This window comes from Rhopalosiphum padi, chromosome 1 (assembly GCF_020882245.1).
Source record: "Rhopalosiphum padi isolate XX-2018 chromosome 1, ASM2088224v1, whole genome shotgun sequence".
NCBI classification, from domain to species: Eukaryota; Metazoa; Arthropoda; class Insecta; order Hemiptera; family Aphididae; genus Rhopalosiphum; species Rhopalosiphum padi.
Genome location: NC_083597.1, coordinates 8,219,640 through 8,237,952, shown reverse-complemented (window position 1 = coordinate 8,237,952; position 18,313 = coordinate 8,219,640). Strand labels below are relative to the sequence as shown.

The 18,313-nt window shown below is 26.5% G+C and overlaps 1 protein-coding gene and 1 long non-coding RNA gene across 5 annotated transcripts; one reads left to right on the top strand and one right to left on the bottom strand.

Annotated features, from left to right (window-relative positions):
* The first annotated feature begins 738 nt into the window (after nt 1-738).
* On the top strand, nt 739-17,987 carry LOC132918083 (uncharacterized). Of its 4 annotated transcripts, XR_009660377.1 has the most exons (7): nt 739-1,287; nt 10,762-12,576; nt 12,652-13,209; nt 13,285-13,369; nt 16,337-16,418; nt 17,036-17,402; nt 17,532-17,987. It is a non-coding gene; the product is annotated as an uncharacterized LOC132918083 (long non-coding RNA). The 4 variants fall into 4 exon arrangements; XR_009660375.1 differs by lacking the exon at nt 17,532-17,987 and having other exon boundaries at nt 813-1,287; nt 12,652-13,088; nt 17,036-17,303; XR_009660378.1 differs by lacking the exon at nt 17,532-17,987 and having other exon boundaries at nt 821-1,287; nt 12,339-12,576; nt 17,036-17,303.
* LOC132918310 (uncharacterized) lies at nt 3,575-6,513 on the bottom strand. The gene is made up of 2 exons (XM_060979487.1): nt 6,160-6,513; nt 3,575-5,307 (listed from the first exon to the last, which is right to left on the bottom strand). The coding sequence occupies exons 1-2, from the start codon at nt 6,365-6,367 to the stop codon at nt 4,958-4,960; spliced, it is 558 nt and encodes a 185-aa protein (XP_060835470.1). The 5' UTR covers nt 6,368-6,513; the 3' UTR covers nt 3,575-4,957.
* Nucleotides 17,988-18,313: the final 326 nt, after the last annotated feature.

Here is an 18,313-nt window from a genome sequence, read left to right as displayed (position 1 = left end):
TAAAAATAGATTTTTGTTTTCTTCATAAAGATAAAAAATAACAAAACATAACGTGGGGCTCAGGGGATAGTGGTGAAGGACATGCACTCACGGATAAGTCGAGTCATGTCAACGACTGTGACCAGACTTCGGACATAGTGATAATAATTAATAAATAATAATGATGAAATAGGATGAGAAAGGCAAAAGTGTTAGCGTAGCTAGACTGAACAAAGGTCAAAGTCCGGAGTTAGAGACGAAATTTATGGAGGTGGTTACCTGCAACGGTGTGTAACAATTATCGTATTGAAAAATGTTTAAGTTCATTGTGTGTCACACAGGTGCAATGAAGGTTACATTTTTAGGGGTGCTAGATTTACGATAATCAAAAATGTCCGTGGATGATTCACTATACTCATAATTTTGATTTGGCTATTTTCAAAAATATAACTGAGTTACAGCATTGTTAAAAAATTTGATTTTTAGGCACGTCTGCATCAAATCTTTATTTTAATTCACGACGATACCATTATTATTGAAGTGATATTCGAGAAAAGATAGATACTGTTTCGACAGTAATACTAGAAAGGGCGGTTATAGTGTACAGTTTATTCCTGTTTGGATGAATTTTATTCTAATTATGTTGGTGCCAACGGGCCACTTGGTGTTGAATCGCCGGCCCCTCGTTCAGTGTTGTGTATGTCATGACGGCCACTACAGTCGTAGTACACTCGACAACAGTGATAATATTATAATTTATTGGTGTGAACAACAAGCTCAACTGCGAATCGCACTGTCATATCAATGTTTGTGTTTTGTATGTGTTATCATTTCACTATCGCGGCGCTGATATACGCATCGTTATCTTAACGTCGTCGTTGCTCGTAAATAATTATTGTCATGTCATGTTTTTAGTATTAATGTTACTAGTGTTACAAAGTTACACATTTTTCATCCAGGTGTAATTGTTTTATTATAACTAAAAGTCTCTTAATGTTATGTAGTACCAGGTTTTATATTATTCAGATTTTTTGGAGAACGTGAATTTCATTTCTTGTTATAATTGTATTTTTATTATAGGTTGGTCAGTATCATACTTGTATAAGCTCATCTCAACACCAGTGTTGTGAGCCAAAAATGCCTTTCGTTTAAGTTATACCTATGTTTGACAGTGTGCGCCTAGGTGGTTGGCTCGGTAGTCACGCGATTAAGGGATCTTTTTAGATATTATTGTACAAATGTGTAAACGGTATAAAGCGGTTGTGCAGGTGTAAAACTACTACAACTAATGGACAACAATTTCAAAAGGTAAGCTGAAAAACGGCTGACGAGGCGTGTTATTTTAATTATATATGTATATATTTTGTTAACTATTATGTATTTATGTAGTTATTTTATTGCATCACTAAGGTGGATTATTATATTTAATTGATTACCAACTAGCAGTGGCATAATGTTGATAAAAATACTTGGGGAACTTAAGTTAAGCTACCTATAAGCATATTGCATAATATGAGTTAAAAATACTGTTTATTAGAAAATCGTTTCTTTTTGATTACTTATAAAGTTATAAAGTATCTATTATTACAAAATAAACAATATTTCTCTTGTAACATTTGTCAGAATTTAGTATAATATATTTTTCAGCACCAGTTATTGTACTTAAAATAGAGTTATTTAATTATTGTGGCTGTTTGAGATGACCAATTGAACAATGGTTAGGTTTTGCAATTTTGTTATTATAATAATTTAAAATAAACTAGAATTTATACTCAAATGTTTAGCTATAACATTACACATATAAAATACATTTTCAATCGACGACTTTTATGAAATTAATGTAATTTTACAAATGTAGTTCATATATTTATTTTTTTCGATTTTTCTATTGTGCGAACTAATTTTAATGATTGAACTATTTAATGTTGTGGTTAGGTCTACTTGAACAGAACTACTAACTAATAACTTGTCTTATTTATACAATTATGAAGAAAATTAACAAGTTTTACATAGTTAATAAATGCAAATTCAATTGATTTTATTAGTATGAACATAGTTACATACAAATTTAATTATATTTTTATATTCATCCAATGAGCTGGAGTTTAAATCTTGTAAAACACCGTTTGTATCTGATAAAATAGAACCAAAATATAAATTAAATCTTGTTATTGTAACATCAAACAAATTAATTTAGTGGCAAATAAATAACTACCTATATAATACAATAAATTATTATATATTGGTGTGAAAGGTGGCTTAGGAAGTTCCAAAAATTCTCTTTTGAACTGGTGATTATATTTTGGTATTATTATTTTTTTTTTCTGAGTGACTTTCTTTTTTTAAAAGTAATGAAATATAGAAGTATTGTTAATTATATATTTATATAAGTAAAGTATACTTATTAGAAAAATATAGTTAGTTTTCATTATCAAAAGGCCCTGGAACTAATTTACTTAATTAATATCATTTTTCATACTAAGAGCTGTATATTTTGATATTATATGGGAATCTTGTGATATAAAGAAATATATTTATTTTTAAAATCTTATTAAGTCCTTTGAAATTACAATAATGACAACACTAAATGAAAAATTCAAATAACTAAAATCCATTTTTATTTTTTCTTAAGTATCTATTATACTCGTATTGATAATTCCTTATGCTCTTCTGTAAAATTGAGTCAGCTTCTGATAATCAAAAAACCCACCTGAAAACCTCTTGATGTTTTTGCCATGTATTACAATTCTATAGAGTTAAGATAAAAATAGGAAGATGAAAATCTATGTCTCACCAGTAGTAAATCTATTATTAAGCCCAAGTATCTAATAAGTAGTTCAATAATTGACATAGTATATATTAAGAAATATTTGGTTATTTTTTTTTCCTAATCTCAAATTTCATTCTCATATAAAAGATGCTGCTGCACATTTAAGATCTAAGGGCATAGTATCAAAACATTTAATTCTTTGTAATGTTAATTTAAATTTCTAAAATCATAAAATAGATTACTCAAATATTCCTATGATTTGTACTGTTAAATTAAGATTTTTGTACAATTTTGTTAACAGTATAAAGTACTGTTACAAAAGTAACTAAAAAATAAATTTAATACTTATCATAAACAACTTTGTAAACTTAATATATTAGTTTCTAACTGTAATAGTTATACAAAAATAACAATATAAAAAGATGAAAATGTTTACATGAATAGTATTTATATAAAATTGCTTATTTTTATTATTAGATACAACAAATATTATTTAAACATCAAAGCTTTTTTTAATATAATTGATTTGTTTGCTAACGTATCGATAACTTTTTGAATATTAATTTTGTCAGAAAGATCTTTTTCACAAGATAGAAGCAGTAAACCTTCCAATCTACCTTGACCAATAGTTGAACGTAAACGGGTCTTAACAAGTTTAACTTTTGAAAAGGAACGTTCACTGGAAACTGAAGTAGCTGGTATTGTGCATAGTGATTTGTAAGCAATATATAAGTTAGGAAATGCTGAGGCTAACTTAAATGAGTTTAAAAGTTCAAATATTTGTGTGGGAGATACCATTTTTTTTGAACTGTTATGTACCATGTCTTCGTCATCCATTTCGCTATTTATTATAGAATCATCTTCGTCACTTGTGTTCTCACTAATTAAGACATCTTTATCATGTAACTGTTATGGACATTACCTGATTGTAATTTCTGAAAACTCATAACAAAATTTCTAAATTCCATTCCAATTGAATCTTTATCTATTTCAGGAATCCAGGTTTTAAGGGAATCAAAGGTATCTTTTGGCACTACATCTCCATTGCTTACTTTTAATAATCTCTCGTATGATAAAAATGATAAATCTTTCATAATATTTCTAGCATCTTTAAACCGTACTGTTAAAGAAACTTTGTCGATACATAAAAAATAAACATTTGTTCTAAAGTAGTCCACTGGACTATTTGTGATTTTATCAGAATTATTCTCATAAACAGCAACTGATGATGTGAAGTCCAGCGAGTGGTAGAAAATGTTTTCATTCTCAACGGTCTTTTGTCAGGGTAGAATTTTTTTTGGTACTCTAAAAATAGTGCAGTATATTTACGGGCTCTCATAAATTCTTTTAAGGATTGAATATTTCCAAAAAAATTACTTGTTTCTTTACAACTATCACATGTATCAACAATGACTAAATTCAATATGTGAGAAAAACACCATACATAAATCGCTCTTGGGTTTTGTTGATGTACCAATGTGCGAACACCAGAGTACTGCCTCTGCATGGAAGCAACACCGTCATATGATTGGGCAATCAGATTTGATTTCCAATTTAATCCATACTTGCTACAAATATTACAAAATAAATTAAACATTCCACGACCTGATGAGTCATCAACTACTTCAAGAGCTACAAGTCTTTCTTTAATATGACCATTTTCATCAACAAAACGTAAAATCATGGAAAATTGTTCTAAACAAGTCACATCAATGGTTGTATCAATGATAACGGAAAACTTACCCGCTTTTGCAACACTTGTTAATATATTTTTCCATACGATTTCACCAAGGATATGAGTCAATGTATTCTGACTAACATTTGATAAGAAAGTTAATCGATTTTTTTTTTATAGAATTGTCTATTTTTGCCATATGATGAGAGAGTATAGGATGATGATGGAATAATAACTTATCGAGTTGCAAAAAGTTTCCTCGGTTCAACGAATTAACACTTTCATCATATCCTCTAAATGGAATATTTTGTCTTGCAAGATAAATAATTATTTCAATTATAACTTTTACTGTTTCTCTATTTTCGGCTACTTTTGTGTTTGAAGTTAGTCTAAGATCATTTACATCTACTCGATTATTCTTAACATACATGGAATACCTTATTACCGAGTTTAAATGATCTATAGACGATTCATGTTCATTAAGTCTAGTAGAAATATGTTGCCAATCATTTGTCCCTTCTCTTGATAAATAATTAGTTTTTCCCTCTAGTTGTTCCAAATAGTTTACAGACAATACAATGAACTCTATCAATTGAAGGTGAATAGGAGACCCAAGTTCTTTTAACAGTTGATTTATCAGGTAACATTTTGTAATAATAAGTATCATGAAATGATCGAAAAATATTGTTTTGCTTCCTTTTAGGGAATGATTTACCGGGAATATTTGAAGCTAAAGGTTGGCATGGACCAATAGAAATCATATATGATAAATATTCACTGGTTATTTCAGAACTGTTGACCAAAGCTGGATCATTTGGGTATCTTTCAAAATTAGCAGTAACTTCATTGTGTATGTTTATTATTGATGAGCCATTAGAATCACCTTTAAAAATAAAATTCAGTGAATAATAATAAGATTAACTTTCTAATTGCGATTTAATAAAATAATTTAAAAACAAAATACTTAATGATAAATAATCAATTGAAATATGATATTATTAAAATAAACTAAGTAAGTATTATAATTATTTTTATTATTTTAAATTTAATTCAAACTTGATAAAATACACCTTAAAGTCAAAAATTGTTGCATTTTTTTGCACATGCCACGTTTAAATCAATATGTGATTTTCAAATTAATTAATTTATATAATTTAATAATTCACTAAAATAGATAAGTTATTATTAGAGTAATAGAGTTGTTTGTTACTAAAAAGTAAATTAAAAACCTTTAAATTAGTTTAAACTATTTAGTGGTCAAATTCAGTTAATCGTAATCTCAATCATAATATAAATATAAAATACTAGATAATAATTAATAAAACCATTAAAAACAATTATTAAGGACAATATGACAATACAGATACACACTTTACACTTGCATATTATTACAGCTTATGCTGAATCATTTATTTTTATATTATAGCAGGCGTAATTAACTTATAACTTATCATAATATTTAATGCTATGGTATCCATGTCTGATTTATTGAAATTGAATATGAAGAAATAATTAATATATTTTAATAAATAATCATACAAATATTTAGATTTTAAATAAATATGTTTGGATAATGTAGTTGAGTATATAAAAATTAATAGGTAGATAAACATAATTGATACATATTATTATAAAATGTTATTACTATTATTATATTGTAAGTTGTAACAATGTAATATAAACATATTATACAAGATACAACCATAAAACATTAAATATAAAAATAAATACTTACTGTTATTAATATTGATGAAAGATTTTTCGGTCAGTGCTGGTTTTTTTGTCAAATTATCCTTAGATCCACTAACGATAAAAAAATTTTGAATAGAAACATTTGATACACAATTCTTTCTCTTCTTGCATGAACGCAAATGTAAATCACGATTATGTTTGTTCATTAATACAATATTTTTACCACAGTGACATACACCTTTTTCAGACATACTTAATAAATATAATCGACAGTTATTATGAAAAAAAAATTTTAGTTATGTACTATTTAGTTTTCACTGCTATAATTTTAGACTATGACACTATGTTTACAACAAAAATTTAGTAGGTAAAATACTACAGTCTACGTCGTCTACGAGACTACGACGGTCGATAATGACGACAATAGTACAATACAATCATTATCATCGTTCACTGGTAACGAACAGCTGAAACCTGAATATTTCCGAGTTTATGATTCTAAAAATAGATTATGTCGCAATAATATAATATTCTCAAAATGCCTATGCCGGATGCCCTCATAGTAACTACCATAATACTATAATTTCTTATTTTAATTTATTGTTTATTCGTAGAATGTACACTGTAGTATAAACTATAATGTGTATTTAATAATATGTAGGTATACTATTAGATAGCTTTTCTTAGCATAATTATAACTATTGAAGTTATTATTCTTATTAAATAACAAATTAATTCAGATGATGTAGTCAGGTAGTCTTGTATAATAATATTTCTTACTAAATCCAGTATCCACCAACCCAGTACCCACCCCTTAAAAATGATCGGGCATCTGCCCTTCAAAATCACAGTCAACACGCCACTGGCTTTCATGGACGACGTTCTTTCCAAACATTGGAAAAAAGTACTAAGACTTTTGTGTGAATTCTGCAACACATATTATTTAATCTATATAAAACACCTCCTCCCTGATGCCCAAACTTAGCTGAAGAGAGAAAAATCTTCCAATGAATCTAGAAGATATTATATCAATGAAAAACTTTAAATTATTAATTTATTTCCTTAAAATAACTAATCTGTACAACCGAATTTAAATATTTCACATATGTACTATAATAAGTTGTAACTAGGGTTCAGAAGTATATGACCTTAAAAACATTAAAAAATGACCTTAAAAAAATATGTGAATATGACATAAAAATGACAAAAAAATCTCCTAAAAATGACCTAAAAAAATTACAAATATTAGTTTTAAATTAATAAAAAATAAAAATATATTTTTAAAAAATTGTACTCTATTTTACTATAAAATTCTATATAAATTTATCAAAGCTTACAAACTACTCAAAAATTAAAATCATTGCATTGTATAATTAAAGCATTTTTGATGTTATCCAAAGTAAATGAACGACGATTATCTGTTAATAAATATTTATATTTTGAAAAACTGTGCCATCGGAAGAAAAAATATCGTCGCCGAATTCCGACACAAATGCATGTATACGAGCACTATCCGACGTTTTAATTTTCGGCATTTCGAAAATATTACAAAAAAATAATAAAATGTAGGCCAGTACAATATTATTCACTATAACACGACAAATGCGCGACGACTGTAATCGGCGAGATAAAATCGGATTGGTAGTAGGTACTAATCTTAGTCCGTGGTAATTTCAAACGTTTAATGTAAGTTATCGGCATAATTGTCGACAAGAAACGATAAGAAAAATAGTGTGGATCGTGGGCACCCCATTTATTGTTTTCACTTATAATTCGTCAGCTGTTAAAGTTACAATAAGAATACCAAAAACCAAAATTAAAGAACTTACAATTTACGTAAAATATACTTACTTTCAATAAATATGTGTTGCAGTAAGTATTTTAAAAAATAAAAATAAAATTTCAATATAAGGTTTAACTTGATCAATTTGGAGGCTTTCTTCTTCATTAAGATACTGTAATGCCTCGGGATAGTAATTTAAATAGATATAATTAAAACTACATACTACATTATTTACTTTTTACTTATCAATGGAATTTAAATAGCAATATTAGAATTGATTTAGTTGTTCATAAAATGAAAAAAATTATTCATTATGGTTTAACTAAATCGTACTCGGGGCTTTGTTCTTGTGCAAGCGACTGTAAACATCAGTTACTGCCTACTGGAAACAGTTGTCAAATTTGTATCATTCTTAAATTTATAAAACATGTAAATTATTTACTTATTAATGGTACTCAAATAGCAATACAAAAACTGATTTAGTTGCTCATAAAGTGAAGGAACCTAATAACTTTTCAGCATAAGGCGTCGATTTATTTAACGCCTTTCTTCTTGTTCGAACGACTGGATGACGTCTTGTTTTGTAAGTCACCAACATCCATCTATTTAAAAAAAAAAACGATTACATTTAAATTAGGTGTTCAATAGATATAAAGAGGATTATAATGATTATATAAGTCTTTGTTATCCTGATTAATTATACATATGGTATTATACTTTAAATAATATTCAGTCGGTTCCATTGATAAGCAGATTAGCGAATAAGTCGTACTCATCGCATTTGCCGCTTAATTCCAATATTTTTAACTAATTCGAAGGTAAATTAGATTTATAGCAGTACCTTATCGCAAACATTTATTGTTTAATATATTCACGATTCACATGATTTCGAAAATCTACCACCAATGATATATATTTTTACTTTATAATAATTTATATAATAGCTATAGATATTAACTTTAGCTTAATATAGTTTTTCACTGTTATATTTTATTTTTATGAAATTGTGGATAGGTACATTTTCTGTTATTCTGTTTTTAAAAATAAAATATGGATTGTTTTTAGCATATTTAACTGTATATAATATATATATTATTTTTTAATAAGTTTGTTTAGGAATAATAACTATAAAGAGGACGGGGTACCTGCATGTGTTGTCTCTGTGTATAAACACGTACGACATGGTAAATTTTCGTTTATTATTCATTAGTTTCAATATTGTGCTGTTAGTTTTGATATTACTATATTAGAGTGAACGAGTGAACTGACCTGCAAAAAATACATATATTGGAGAAAAAAAAATTCCAAAAAATCGCTTGGGAGCTAAACTGTATTCGTTTCTTTATTTTTATTTACTTATTTAAGATGATATTGCTATAATAGTCAAAATTATTATTATTAAATTTTCGTTATAATAGTAATTATATATTATTTGGCCAGAAGAACTACAGTAGATTGTTTTTAAATTAATTGTCATTGAATGATCCAAGAGTACTAATGTCTAATAATTAATATTATTATTATATTATCATTATCAAATGTTTAGTATACTGCACTATTTTAAGCTGTATAAAAAAAAGTGTAAAAAGTTCAAAAATGCGAACTGGTGAAATTTACATTATTTTAAGCGAAAAAAAGTATTGGTAAAATTACATGTTTTAAACCAACTCAAAAATCGACTACCTGTAAATCGATGAACTTTACAATCGCTCATTAAATCTTATTATATGTTTCCGGCTTGTATAGATAATAAATTATTTAATCAAAAAAAAAAAAAAAAAAAATGTAATCCATTTGGAACGTTCTATATTTTTTTATTGCGTGGCGTATCTATAGGTACTATATAATAATCAATACCTATATACTATATCTAAGTTTTAAATAAATTAATACAAGATTATTGTAAGTAATATAAGTAAATTTTATTAAAATTTATAAATACCTTATATTTCTTCTATTTTTATTCCATCGATGTGTAAATTGACAGTTTTGTATTCTACTATTCTAGCTAGATTTTTTTCAAGAAAAATCTTTAAATTACACATAATAGTAAGTTTCAAAATTACTATATTTATTTTCTCAACAATTGTCTCTACAATCAAATTAACTAATTATTGTCTCTTACTCAATAGTCAATACCCTATATGATTATTTAAAAATGAGTGGATTCAGCCCTATCAATAATATTTATGTTTTCTTGTATGAACTTATAAATAATTCAATATAATGGGAAAATACAGTGGCGTGGTGAACGACAATTTCAGAGGCAATTGATTAAACAATTTGAAAACGTCTCAATTTGTGAGAGACGCTTAAACACGAGTAGGGTTCACCCTCATCAGTCAGTCATCATCGAGATACTCGAACCTCACATGTAATATTATGTGTGTGTGCGTGTGTTTGTGTATGTATGTACGTACGACTACGTACTACCATTGATTATAATACTCAAGCAGTACTTCGCCAAAAAATTCAATTACAACTGAGACTATCCTTAGAAATATGCTCTATTTCGTATTATGCAAGTTATTTGGTGAAAAAATGTAGGGATAAATTTGGGTGTACAGATTGTAACTTATCAAAAAAAAAAAGATAATTTGAATGATAATAAGTCGATTCTTTTGATATTATTCAGAACCTACAATGATATTAAACCAACACAGGGACTCAAAGCGCCAACTGATGAATTTTTGTATATGGTAACAATATGTTTACACATTTTTGAAAAAACGTTTCCAAAAATTAAAAGTGAAAAAAAGATTGTACACCAACTGCATTGCTGCAAATTAATATAAAATATACAAACCTTCCAAATTTAAAATTTCATTGTCATTACATGTATGTAATTGAATTGTTGTTTAGAACGAAAATATTTAAAGAATGCAAATTAGAAAAAGAAAATTCGAAAATTGGAAAAAGAAAAGTACAAAATACAGATAAGTTACGTATTTTACAAAATAAATAATTTTAACTGTAATATACTAATATACATATTAAGATGTCATATAATAATTATATCTAAAAACTTAATACTTTATACTTTATAGGTATTGTGAGATTTTTTCCCCCTGTTATTATTATTACATTTTTATTTGTCTTCAATAAAATATTAATTTAATTAGAATAGATATTTATATTTATTTATAACCAAGGTGTATATATTAATATATTATATTATACTACTCAGTAAAAGTGAAAACGAACAAATAACAAATTAATGTATTTTATACTATCGGCTATCGCTTTCTTATAATTAATGTACCTACATTGTACACATAATTTTAAACAAATTTTACATTTACAATAATCATTTTATTTTGTAGTTTTAAAATTATAGTGAAGAACTTATTATAAAATGTAAAGAATTGGTTCTTTTTACAAAAGTGAAGCTTGTGCTGAATAGAGAGGTGTGACGTAGATATGAAAAAGAAAAATTATAATAGAACAATTAGTAATTAGCCTATAGGATATGTATGTAAGCATACGTAAGTAAAATGTTAAGTTTAGCCTATTTTGTGGATTATATACCTACTGACATAATTAGAAGATTTAATACAATTTAAATGTTATTAAATAATAATGATAAACATTACTTTAAATTATTAATGGATATTTAATTCCCCACGACCAGTGAAATAGTTGGTTGGTAAATTTATTGGACATTATTATTATTATTGTTAGAATGCATTCAACAGTCCGTGGCCTATAGAAACCGCCTGGCGGGTGGCGACCGAACCGTGAACACCCATAAAACGCAGCTGGCAGCTGTACCTACAACGGATTTTATTGTCGTCTCCCCTTCGACGATCGTTTCAGCCACTACAAATAAATTTCGTTATTGTTGAACATGAGTACATGACGACTGTTTCGTAGCCCCACCGCTGATGATATTATTGTCATTCATCATCCTGCAACGATCTACCACCCCACCCACGGGCTACGGTTGACGTGGCGTTCACTTTATAGCACGGTCTCGGATGGTACCTGGTTGTAGACTTGTAGAACATGATAAAATAAAAATTATTTTATCATGTTGTAGAAAAATAATATGTAGATTTTTGCCGTGATTATGGCCCCTTTGGCACATCTAAGACACTGTCACATCCCACATATTTCGCACCAGACAAAAAACGTTGGTCATACTTCTCTACCGGCTAGCGTAGCGAGCTACGTTAGCATGAAACGTAAAAACACTAAAAACATTTCGCCTCCACGGACTCGCACTCTCGCAGTCTCGCGTTACCCGCTCGGCGCTCACGCAAAAGTGCAAGATGCACACTCACTAGTCCGTTCGACACCAGCTCTCTCGCTTCCTACTAATCAAGTTTCGTGATATTCCACGTTGAAGTCACGCACGCGATTATCCCGACGATCCGAGTCACGACGACACGACATCGCGTCTACGAAATTTGTTGAGTTATTCGTCTCTTTTGTCATAGGTAATGATGATATGATCGCGATTCACGTTATTTTTTATCATAACGTTGTGTTGGCGTGTTGCATATCTACCTCCATACCTCTACCGCAACAACGTTGGAAATACATGAGGGAAACAGCCAACAGGAGTACCTCACTCGCTTAAAATTTGCTATGTTGCGCGTGGGTTAGAGAGAGATAACAAATACTACGCTGGCATCCTCTAAAATATTACACGGTGGTCAATTGTGGCCAACAGAGGTATGTTCACCAGCCATATGGATTATTAATTAATGATGCCAAAAGTCGAATTGCTTATAAATATATTTTATATAGATGCTTTGATAATTTTTTTTACAAACAAGACGCGAGACGATGATGTGTTCTGCGAGCAGGTCGGGAGCCGCAATGTTGGCCCTACATAACGATGATAAGGTCGATTGATGATATCACAAATATAATATGATGCAATTTTATAATACATCGCATTACCTACATAAATTTCATATATTATCTTTGAACTATTTCTGTCACTTATATTGTTATTGTCTATATTATATTTTTATATTGTTTTTATAGTTTTTAATTTTAATGTTATTATTTTTATTTATACTATACTATTTACTGTATTTCTTTTTATTAGATTTAAGTCACAAAATTGTTATTAAATTATAAAAAATTGTAATTGGGTCCTACCCGTTTAAATTAATAAATAAATAAATAAATATGAATACTTTTAAATTATTACATTTTACTTTTGCACAAATCTCAAGGTTCGTATTAAAATTGAAACTTCGTAGAAAATCCAACGGAAGAACACATAATGCCCATTACCCATAATTCTAAATTTGATAATAGGTCAATTAATTTTAATTTTGAAGCCAATAACACAAGGTTATTTCTGTTAAACACAAATTTTCTGTTTCACGAAAAAACAAATAATACAATGAAATCTTTAAATTTTTCAAGGTTGACATTGATGCCGACAACTTGTTCTGCTCACGGTTTCAAAAATTGCTCACAAGCGGGTCTCAGTGTACCTACATTTTATCAAGTAATAAAAATATTTTATAATAATGTTTTATTGTTTCTTTGAAATATTTATGATTTTATGGCTGTATACTAGTTGCGGTTATGGATGATTTTTGAGATAAGTACATATAATAGTTGCGGTTACTGCAATTGTAGGTAATATCTAAGTTACGTTCACAAAAAAGACTGAGCTTTTACAGTAAGGATAAAATAAGTCAAAAAATTTAGAATTGAAATTATTTATTAGTAGTTATTAGTATGAGTACCTAAAAAATTTAATTTGAAATTTGAAGCCCACGGTTTTTAAGTAGTCCAATCTGGAAATTATTTTGGTATGTACAAGTTACATGCTTTTATATTGGAGTTGACTTTAGAGGTATTAAATACCATTTGATGTAAGTTTATACTATATATACCTACTGTAAAGTAATCTTAAATGATTAATGATTATCAATCATCACCGAAGTTTGTTACGATGAAAGATGATACAATATTTATAATACTACTAACTGAAGTAAGTTGATCACTGTTGTTTTTAAAATATAAAAATACTATGTATTTAAGAAATATTTATTTATTCTTGTGCTTTTATCCCACTATTGAGGTATACAAACGCAAACAGTGACCGAAATTAGTAGGTAACCTTTTAGTTGGTTGACTAGTAAATATGGGATATACCGAGATTTTTTTTTTGTATTGAATAGTAATAAATATAGATATATAAGCGGTTGCTAAGATACTAAAAATATGTCTAATTACTTTTTTTTTTATTTAATTTTTTTAAATTAATTTTGTTATAATATATACCATCCCCTATTTCAATCCCTTACAGCCCTTTTTTAATATTAAAAAGTAGCCTATGTCTTTCTCGGTGTCTAAACTATCTATTATGTACCGAATTTCATTTAAATTGGTTCAGTAGTTTCGGAGCCTATTCAATACAAACAATCAAATACTTCCTTTTTATGATATTATTAGTATAGATAAATTTTATTTTCTTCAACTTGTATACACTTCAAAAATTCTTTAGTTAAATTTGGTCTAGAATATTCTTCATTGCTATATTTAATTTAATAAAAAAAATTATTGGGTAAATATTATTATTCTAGTGAGTATAATTACTCACATAATTTGGTTTACATGTATAGATTAGTTGATGTGTACATTCAAATTTCAAAGAAATTTTGAGGAAACTATAATAATATTAAAATTGTAAGATTTAGTTCTATTTTAGCGGCTTTATTATCACCACAACAGTACATAATATTATGTTGTGTAAGAAAACTTTTTAAATATATTTTACACAAAAATTTTTTGCGTTTATTTTTTTTTTTACTTGGTTTCCACAAATTCTTAATCCAACAATAATAAATGTTAAAGTATGGTAAAGAATTTACTTTTATTATCTTAATTTTGATCATTTAAATAGCTTTATTATTTTCAAAATATTTTTGTAATAGTGTTTGTGAACTCTCTTTAAAAAAAATCTTATCAAACTTAAAATGTTATAAAGTAACATTCAGAGAATATAATTTCAAAATCCTCCGTTTCATTTAAACTATTATTTTTTTACATTTGTATAAACATAATTTAAGTTAGAATTTTTAATTAAACTACTTTTACTGCTTTAAAAATTATTTTTGACATTTCATATTTTTTTTATAAACGCCTTTCTTATATTCATCAAATAGTATAATATTTACTTTTAAAATATTTTTCATTGCTTATCTCGTTTAATTTTTTTAGTTTATTAAGATTTCTAAGTAATTCAAGAAGCTTAATGTAGCGTTAAATACTTGATTATTTTCAACAATAACTTACTAATCTGAATTTTAAAGCTGACTATTTTTTAGTTATAAAAATAATTTAAATATTTTTTTATTATCATTAATTTTTTTTGGAATTTTGAAAAATTAAACCTAAAAACTTAAAATATTTTTTATTTTAAATTTTTTATAAGTTATTCGATGCAAACTACTTTTATAAGAAATATTTAAATTTAGTATTCCACATTAATTTATCCAAGAATTAAGAGGTAATTCATATCTCATAAAACATCTTGAAATTTGTATTATATACATATATATATATGTATATATTCCAACATTTAATTTTATCAAAATTTATTAATGGTTTAATTTTTGGATTTTTTTCTTTAATTTAAAACAATTTATGATAATCTAGAAAAATGTTAATATATTTGTTTTAATATTGTCTTATCAAAATAATTTGTTAAATTTTTTTTTATTATTTTTATTTTTCTTTAATCCAGAATCTTGAATAGTGTTGAATTAATTTTTTCTATTTCTTTATTGTAAAGAGCTGTTTTTGTTTCAATTGCTTTTTTTATGGTTATCATTTATAATAGCGCTTGCTATTGCAAGTACTTCTCTAGTTAAGTTCTATCAGTACCTTTTCCTACCATAATTAATGGTAAAAAAATCACCATTTTTAATTTATTTATTTCTAATTAATAACGTTACTCCAGTATTAATTTTTAACTTTTTTCAAATCTTTTTATAACAGTATTTTGATTTCTTTACTACTTCAACCAATAGTTACTTGTTGGGGTACATGGTTGGATACAGCGGCATATTATTATAACCATTTTGATACATCTTTTAGAGTAATGCAAACAATTGCCAAAAATGATGCAAGTTCCATTAAAATTATATAAACATGGATGATTCAATTTTCATAAACACACTTCGGATTTTTAGAGAATAAAATTAATAGCTTAGAAAAATAAATGTCCTATTGACTAATTCTATTTTAATAATCTTAGAAGTTAAAACTAAAATTTTCCGAGTTCCAGGAAATATAGGAAAATCCATACAAAATAAACTAAGTGGTACTGTTTTTGATAAAAAAAATCATGGTCTGAAGACAATGAACACAATTTCAAATTTTTCATCAAATTTTTTGTTTGTATTAAATTTTATATAATTAAAGTATACTTCAAAATTGTTTTGTTTTTTTTTATTCCTAGTTTACTTCAAGGCATTAAAGACTCACAAGTGATATTGAAAATATAAATGAGTTACAATATTTGAAGTGGATATCCTCAGAAGGTACATACTTTAATTTATTATGGTTTAATTGATGAACATCCAAAAAACATTTTAATGTAAAGTTGGACTATAATAATTTATTCTAATCAAACTTAGTTCCAACTTAAACTAATATAATATTATACCAGTGCCTAGCTATAATTTTTATAAAAATCATGTCTTATGTATTTTTTTTTGTGTTTTTTATGACTATAGTATACTTCAATATGAGATACACAAAATAAAAACATTTATTAGTATTAATATCAGATCAGATAAATATATAATTATTGAATACCTGCATGTATTAATAACAAAATAATAATAAGAGTAAAAACAACTTAATTTTTTATGTTTATACATTAAATTTATTAAATATATTATACTCATTTTTCACTGAATAATTTATTATTGAATATTTTTTTATAATATTGTAGTATGTTTTACTATTTTATTGATTTTTATATTAACTTTATGAGAGGTGGACTACAAATTGATTGCAAAAATGCAAACATATGTCGCACAGAGCATATGCGATAAAAATACTCAAATTACATTTAAAAATCTATGCCTTAGTAATTATAATATAAGATAGTATAGTTTTAATAACTAAATTAAAATAATTTGTCATGTTTCAGATTAGTTGAATACTCATCTTCTGAAGAATCCCTATCAGAAAAGTCACCAATCAAAAAGGGTAAAAGTTGACAAGAAAAAAACAAAAAAATCCCAAAAATTGAAACAATAAATCAATAAAGATTAAACTGAAAAAGGACTTGAACATACATCTAAAACAGGCAAAATAATTCCAGTCAAAATTGTAAACAAAAAGTTTTGTAATGGTTGTGCTTATAATTGTTTATTTAATTTTGATTAAGATGAAATAATAATTATTCACGATTTATACTATAGTCTCAGCAGAAAAGATAAACTTGGATTTATACTTAACTATACATCATTAATTACTTCAAAAAGTAAAAAAATCAAAGGACAACATTTTTGCAGGTATAATTTCTACATATCCAATAGGTTAGGTTTCAATGTATGTATTAGATATTGGAACAAAGAAAATGTTTGATTGAGTTCTTATGCAATATTATTTTTGTCATCGCTCATTAAACTATCGAAAATTAGGAAACAATTTAAGATTGATAAAGTCGATGGAAAGCAATAAAATTGGTAAAACTTGTCCATCAAAACTAGAAACAATAATATTAGGAACTAATGAAGTTGCTTCAGTCCAAGTCAAGTACTGAAAAACGCACTGTGGACACTAGACATACTCAAGAAATTTGACGTTTGAAAATTTATTAAGAGAACAGAGCAATGATTGCAGGTTCTTTATTTATATACATATAAATCTTAAACAGAAATATCAAACAATAAAACTAATTTAATTAAGGCATAATTTTGGTATAGTTGCAAAGCAATTTTTTAAATCAGAATTTATTCGTTAGACTTAGTGTCAAAGTTATAACAATTTGATATATGTCATTTTTATGTTTATGGCTATCAAAAACCTATATATATGGTGAAGTATTAAAAAATTTTACACTGAGAAAATGAAATATTTTATTTGTTTTGATAATTGTAACCCTTAATTAATTATCAATATTTATTTATTATAGATCAATGTAAACTTGTATTAATTGTGAATTTATTCTATGTTTTAGTTAATTGTGATTTGCTAAATTAAATCTGTAAAATTTACTCAGTGGTGTACGCAGATATTTTTAATGGAGTGGTTCAAATTTAAAAATGATATTTATAATATACAATGTATGTTTCACATTACATCAATAGTTTTACTTATTTACTTATAGTAAAAATAAATGTGTGAACACCACTAAATTTACTAACATACAAATTAGTTTATTAATAGCTGTTTTTATGCATTTATATTTTACACCCATTCT